The sequence below is a fragment of the Alexandromys fortis genome, unplaced genomic scaffold (genome assembly GCF_014885135.2).
Source record: "Alexandromys fortis isolate MF-2015 unplaced genomic scaffold, M_Fortis_MF-2015_v1.1 scaffold_76, whole genome shotgun sequence".
In the NCBI taxonomy this organism is placed as follows: Eukaryota; Metazoa; Chordata; class Mammalia; order Rodentia; family Cricetidae; genus Alexandromys; species Alexandromys fortis.
Window position 1 is genome coordinate 8,582,146 of NW_026067997.1, and position 7,400 is coordinate 8,589,545.

At 42.0% G+C, this 7,400-nt stretch overlaps 1 protein-coding gene across 1 annotated transcript in view; it reads left to right on the forward strand.

The window, feature by feature from the left end:
- The window catches only part of Ccnb1 (cyclin B1), a 7,918-nt gene extending 4,989 nt beyond the window's left edge, over window positions 1-2,929 (forward strand). The window contains exons 5-9 of the mRNA XM_050160476.1: window positions 701-859; window positions 987-1,223; window positions 1,650-1,790; window positions 2,335-2,445; window positions 2,709-2,929. Coding sequence (XP_050016433.1) covers window positions 701-859; window positions 987-1,223; window positions 1,650-1,790; window positions 2,335-2,445; window positions 2,709-2,816 — 756 coding nt within the window. The 3' untranslated portion in view covers window positions 2,817-2,929. The remainder of the gene's footprint in view (window positions 1-700; window positions 860-986; window positions 1,224-1,649; window positions 1,791-2,334; window positions 2,446-2,708) is intronic.
- Window positions 2,930-7,400: the final 4,471 nt, after the last annotated feature.

The window sequence follows — 7,400 nt, forward strand, 5'->3', positions numbered from 1 at the left end:
TTTTTGGTTTTTTTCGAGACAGGGTTTCTCTGTGGTTTTGGAGCCTGTCCTGGAACTAGCTCTTGTAGACCAGGCTGGTCTTGAACTCACAGAAATCCGCCTGCCTCTGCCTCCCAAGTGCTGGGATTAAAGGCATGAGCCACCACCGCCTGGCCGATGCCTTATTTTCTTTATGCTATGTTGGTGATTTGATTTTATAACTTAGAGCAATATTCTAACTGATCTAAAACTTTCACGATTATTTTTTCTATATCACAAAGCTTAGGTTCTATAGTACCAATCTTTTTTTTGGTTTTGTTTTTTGTATTGTTGTTGTTGTTGTTTTTGAGACAGGATTTCTCTGTAGCTTTGGAACGTATCCTGGAACTAGCTCTGTGAAGACCAGGCTGGCCTCGAACTCACAGATCTGCCTGCTTCTACCTCCCAAGTGCTGGGATTGAAGGCGTGCGCCACCACCGCCCAGCTATCCTACTAATTTTGAATGGTAGGAACTGACAGGTGCAAAGATGTGGGCCTGCAGTACCACTGGCTAATTGAATGTCACAGTATCTTCAAAATATGAAGTCTGTCACACTCTTCTAATCCTTACTTTCTTAGTGAAGTTTTGCCCAGAGCTGTTTTATGTTAATTAACTGGTCTTTGTTGTCATAAATGGTACATAGAGTGGTGCTTCTAGGATAACGGACATTTTCTTTTGCAGGAAGAACAGTCAGTTAGACCAAAATACCTACTGGGCCGTGAAGTCACTGGAAACATGAGAGCGATCCTAATTGACTGGCTGATCCAGGTTCAGATGAAATTTAGGCTGCTACAGGAGACCATGTACATGACTGTTTCCATTATTGACCGGTTCATGCAGGTGTGTATAATTCAGTAATTGCGAGTTCTCCGAAAGACTTGGAGGGGGGGAGTGGACACTGGCAGTTGAACCCAGGTCCAGCCGGTTGATGTTCAAGTCCATATTGTTCATTAACATTCCAATACAGGATAATTGTGTGCCCAAGAAGATGCTGCAGCTGGTTGGTGTGACTGCTATGTTTATTGCAAGTAAATATGAAGAAATGTACCCTCCAGAAATAGGTGACTTTGCTTTTGTGACTAACAATACTTACACCAAGCACCAAATCAGACAGATGGAAATGAAGATTCTGAGAGTTCTAAACTTCAATTTGGGTCGCCCTCTGCCTCTGCACTTCCTCCGTAGAGCATCTAAAATTGGAGAGGTACGAATTACTTGAAATTTTTGCTTTGCCATATTAGATAATACAGATGCTGGCTTAGATAAGTGGCTAACTACTGGGAGAAGGATATGGCTGTTACTATTTATAATCAACCTCTGTATTGTTTGCTTACTCTTTAATCTATTATGTATGTAGTGTTCTGGGCACCAGATCTCATTGTAGATGGGTGTGAGCCATCATGTGGTTGCTGGGAATTGAACTCAGGACTCAGAACAGCAGTCAGTTCTCTTAACCTCTGAGCCATCTCTCCAGCCCAAGGTCGCTTACTCCTAAGACCTTCTGTGGGCCTTTGTATTTGACAGTGTGCAGTCACAGATGGTACAGAGTGTGTAGTAACAGGCCTTGCTTTGTAAGTGACTGCTGAAGTAAAGCTCTGCCAGAGAGGCTCAGCATGTGGCTCTGTTCCAGGTTGATGTTGAACAGCATACTTTGGCCAAATACCTCATGGAGCTCACAATGCTGGACTACGACATGGTGCACTTTCCTCCTTCTCAAATTGCAGCTGGAGCTTTTTGCTTAGCACTGAAGATCCTTGACAATGGTGAATGGGTAAGCTGTCTTCACACCTCCTCAGCCCTTAAGACGCTTCTGTTCCTAAACAGGAATGTGACGTGAAGGCTTCCATTTCTTCAGCTTTTCTCTTAGGATAACACCCTTTTGGAGTCTGCTTAAAATCCTTGCACACACTGAAGCTAAGCCAAGTGGTCTAAAACCCATTCACATTGTTATGTACCAGGTGCTGTCATGACCTTGGGGTAGAGAAACCAGCAGCTACAACGCTGTGGTTAGATTTAGAGCACAGGCTCTTGCAGAAGCATACCTGGGCAAAGAGATGACTTAGATTTCAGCTGTGATTACCATGCACTATCCCCCTGTTGGACTCTTGAATAGCATCTGGAAAGTTTTATGAATGACTGGTGTTTTAACGTGTTTTTGGCTGGACAATGGTAGCGCACACCATTAATCCCAGCAATCTGAAGGCAGAGGCAGGCTGATCTCTGAGTTCAACGACAGACTGGTCTACAAGAGCTAGTTCCAGGACAGGCTCAAGCTACATAGAAACCCTGTCTCAAACTGTGTTTTGTTGTCTTAGACACCGACTCTGCAGCACTACCTGTCCTACACTGAAGAATCCCTTTTGCCTGTTATGCAGCACCTAGCTAAGAATGTCGTCACAGTGAACCGCGGCCTTACAAAGCACATGGTGAGTTAACTGAAATCTCATGGCTGGTTAAGACCTTTAATTCTGCTGGTTGGTGGTGGCGCACACCTTTAATCCCAGCACTTGGGAGGCAAAGGCAGGGGGATCTCTGTGAGTTCGAGGCCAGCCTGGTCTCCAAGAGCTAGTTCCAGGACAGGCACCAAACAAAGCTACAATCTCTTTTCTCCCTCCAACCCCTCCAGTGCACGTACCCCATTGGGAGGGTTTCTGTTTTCTTCCTTAACTATAATTCTTCTCTCTTACAGACTGTCAAGAATAAGTATGCAACAGCCAAGCATGCCAAGATCAGCACTCTGGCACAGCTGAATTGTACACTGGTTCAAAATTTGTCCAAGGCTGTGGCAAAGGCATAACTCAAGTAGACCACCACTACACCTGCAAATGCGATTGGCACCATGTGCCGCCTGTACATAGTATACATTGTTTGTGTGTTCTTCAATAAAGGTCGTTTTACTTTCATAGCTCACCTCATTTGAATGGTTTGCTTCTGACTCTAGGATAACAAAAGTTGTCTGAAACATTTAGGAATTTTTTTCTTTTTTTTTTTTTTCGTATCTTTTCTGTTTTTCATTTAGGAATATTTTTAAAACTGGTTTTACTTTAACAGGGGATCCAAGTAATGTATATAATTGTAGCCTATGTTTATATGCCTTTTATGTGTCCTGATCATGTCTTAAGTCAACCTGCAAAGTCCTCTGCCTAGCTCTGGTTTCAACTGTATATCTACCGGCTTGTCCTTAGTTCCATTTTCTTCAGGTGGTTGCTGCCCTTCACCATCTCTTGAGCTATGGACTTTCATAGCTGAAACCCAGGTTTTTGTGTGTAATTATTTATTTGTTCTTAATTGACTTGGAAAACAGGATGTGTAAAACTAAAGGTATCTTTTAAAAGAATTTGCCCCTCAGTCTCAATGTCCTGTATAAATGTAATCATGCATGTGTTATCAAGGAGATATTTCCAACAATGTGCCATTCACTGCCTATATTGCATTCATAGTGTGCATTTCATACTGTATGTAATGTATTCAGTCTTCCCTTCAAAGACATTCGGACTGCATTCTCTCATTGCCTCTGTTATACACAGTACTGCTAAAATGCTGTTTTGTGCTTTGCTTCACCTTATATGTAGCAGCTTTCCTAGGGGGAGTATGCATCAAATTCTGACACAGCTGGATAAGACCAAGGTGCCACTTCCTCTATCTTTCTTCTGTCTTGTGACTCTGGCAAAAATCATGTCTCTTGCTGTTTTAATTCATACATCCAGTAATAAAGTTGAATAAAATTTTATTAATGGAAAGCTTTCCCAATTTTCCCATTTGCCCTTTTGACTGTTTGTTTTCTTTTGCTGTATAGAAACTTCATGTTGCTAATAAACATCTTTGCCTTCAAATACCGACTTGTGAGTTTAAGGCCAGACCCTGTCTCAAAATTTGTTTTTCTAAAATGCTTTCTCTTTTAGGTGTATATTTCCTTAGTAAACTGTAAGCGGTATGATGGAGGTCACTGTGATAAAGCATCTTAGGTGACAATGGCCTCTGATCTAATAGAATAGTTGTGTACTGAGTTTTGGGAGTTTGTGGGGCCAGATACAGCTTGACTATTTACAAGTGCTTGGTGGTATCAAATATTTGCTGCATGAACTTTGAGGTTGTTTGGTTGCCAGTACATGGTTTTACCTATGTGCTAGCTTAGAGTACACTGGCATATATCTTCCCATTTGAAAACTTCTTGTTGAGCCTTCACCATGAAATCCTGAGTTTCCTTAAGCTTATTGCTGGGATTTTACTTGTGAAAAAGTTTTTACTACTTTTTCCACTCTTTTTTTTTTATTGATATTTATTGAGCTCTACATTTTTCTCTGCTCCCCTCCCTACCTCTCCCCTCCGCACTCCAGCCCTCCCCCAAGGTCCCCTTGCTCCCAATTTACTCAGGAGATCTTGTCTTTTTCTACTTTCTACTTCCCATGTATATTAGATCTATGCAAGTCTCAGTGTCCTCACTGTTGTCTAAGTTCTCTAGGATTGTGGTTTGTAGGCTGGCTTTCTTTGCTTTATGTTTTGAAAACCACCTATGAGTGAGTACATGTGATAATTGTCTTTCTGTGTCTGGGTTACCTCATTTGAAATGTTTTCTAGCTCCATTTTCCTGCAAAATTCAAGCTGTCATTTTTTTTTTTCTGCTGTGTAGTACTCTATTGTGTAAATGTACCACATTTTCCTTATCCATTCTTTGGTCAAAGGGCATTTAGGTTGTTTTCAGTTTCTGGCTATGACAAACAAAGCTGCTATGAACATGGTTGAGCACACGTCCCTGTGGCATGATTGAGCATCCTTTGGATATATACCCAAAAGTGGTATTACTGGGTCTTGAGGAACCTTGTTTCCTAATTTTCTGAGTAATTGCCACACTGACATCCAAAGGGCTTGTACCAGCTTGCATTCCCATCGAAATGCAGAAGTGTTCCCTTTACCCCACAACCTCTCCAGCATAAGTTGTCATCAGGGTTTTTGATCTTGACCAAAATCAAATTGTAAGATGGAATTTCAGAGTTGTTTCAATTTGCATTTCTCTAAGGATGCTGAACATTTTCTTAAGTGTCTTTCAGCCATTTTAGATTCCTCTGTTGAGTTCTCTGTTTGGGTCTGTACTCCATTTTTTTGTTGTTGGATTATGTGTTCTTTTGGTGTCCAATTTCTTGAGTTCTTGTATATTCTGGAGATCAGACTTCTGTCTAATGTCCATTCTATAGGCTGTCATTTTGTCTTGTTGACTGTGTCCTTGCTTTACAGAAGCTTTTCAGTTTCAGGAGGTCCCATTTATTGTTTCAGTGTCTGTGCTGCTGGGCTATATTTAGGAAGTGGTCTCCTGTGCCAATGCACTTCCCACTTTCTCTTCTATAAGGTTCAATGTGGCTGGCTTTATGTTGAGGTCTTTGATCCATTTGGACTTGAGTTTTGTGCATGGTGATATATATGGGTCTATTTTCATTCTTCTACATGTTGATATCCAGTTATGCCAGCACCATTTGTTAAATATGCTTTTTTTCCATTTGATATTTTTTGCTTCTTTGCGATACTTTATTTAATTAGAATATAATTACATAATTTTCCTTTACCTTTCTTCAACTTCTCCCATGTTAACCCTCCCCTTACATTCTCAAATTTACGGCCTCTGACTATACAGACATACAGACTATATGCTTAGTCTGTATAATGTTCCTTGTGTGTATAATTCCAGCACTGACCATTTTGGTATTAGAGATGAACTAGAGAACCTCCTAGGGAAGACTTCTGTCATTTTCAGCATTTCTTGGTTTCCTGTAGTTAGACAACTACAGGTTGGGGCCCACCCGAGTTTCCCCCTTCCATGTGAGCATGTCTGGCATGTTGTTAAGACTTCATGGATGTAGCTTCCCTAACTTTTCATGGGGACAGACTGTCTTCTGTTCCACTGACTTTTAGCAATATTTATGCCCCCTCTTCAGTGTCTCTTGAGTGAGCCTTAAGTGAGTTGGGGTGGGACACTACAAGATAACTTGCTCTGAACTGTCTGTGAGGGGTTGTGGTTTTCTGTGGGCACAAGGATAAGAATTTAGAACGCAGTGCTTCTAACAGCTGTCTCCAGCTGGCCTGGGTCTCAGTGTTTCCTCACCCTCCTAAATGCTGGAATTACAGTGCTTCACAGCCTGCCTTAGGTTTGTTTCTATTGGTATGGGGGGAGGGGTGGCATAACTCAGGCCTCATATGCTTGTGACTTAATCACCCACCCAGTAAAGATTTTAAGTCTTGAATTTTTGAGAATTTGGTATAAGGTGTTTTGTTCCAATTTGCCACCCCAATCCCTTCCAACCCAACTTTGTATCCTGGGATCTGAGTTTTAAATTTATTCTAACACCCTCTCCCACCCCTGAGTTTCTGTAGCCATAGCTGTCCTGGAACTCACTCAGACCAACCTGACTTTTTTTTTTTTTTTTTTTTTTTTTTTTTTTGTCTCTACCTCCCAAGTGCTAGGATTAAAGGTGTGGTTCCCACCCCCCATGTGGGGGTAGCTCTGTATAACAGCCCTAGCTGTCCTGGAACTAGCTCCATAGACCAGGCTGGCTTCAAACTCACGAAGATCCTAAAGACATGCACTTTAAAAAAAAAAAAACTAACAGGACAGGCAAGGTGTGATCTACTTGGAATAGCAAGAGAGAACATCCAGCACTCCAAAGAATTGCTGTGCTTGTTCAACAAGACGCTAGATATACATACCTTAAGTGACCATGGAAACCTTAACAGATCAAGTATTTATATAGGGCCAGCTTTCCTCCGTTCCTCAACTTCAAGGCTCAATTGTAACCTATCAAGTCAAACGGCCAATTTTTTTTTTTTTTTTTTTTTTGTTTTTTCAAGACAGGGTTTCTCTGTGGCTTTGGAGCCTGTCCTGGAACTAGCTCTTGTACACCAGGCTGGTCTCGAACTCACAGAGATCCGCCTGCCTCTGCCTCCCGAGTGCTGGGATTAAAGGCGTGCGCCACCACCGCCCGGCCAAACAGCCAATTTTCAAATGATTTTCAATCCCAAACTTCCGGCCAACTGGCAAACAGAACCTTGTCACATACTCTGTCCAGGTAATTACTGTACATCCCAGGCTGGCCTTGAACTAACTCATCGAATTCTTCTCACAGTCAGCCTCCCAAGTTCTGGGATTGTAGGCCTCCTTCCTCTTTATGCCAGGAATCTCACTGTTAGCTGAACGGAGGACCAGAGCAAGGAATTGAAAGACCAATCGTGGGTGTGACATGGTAAGGTAAACGCTGGGCTACTTAGGGCATTCGTTTCTCCACTAAACGGGAGATACGAACCTTACGGCCGATGAACAAATACCTAATAGGGACTGGGGATATAGTTCAATAACCGAGGGACCCTAGACTTGTTCCCAGCACTGAAAGAAAAG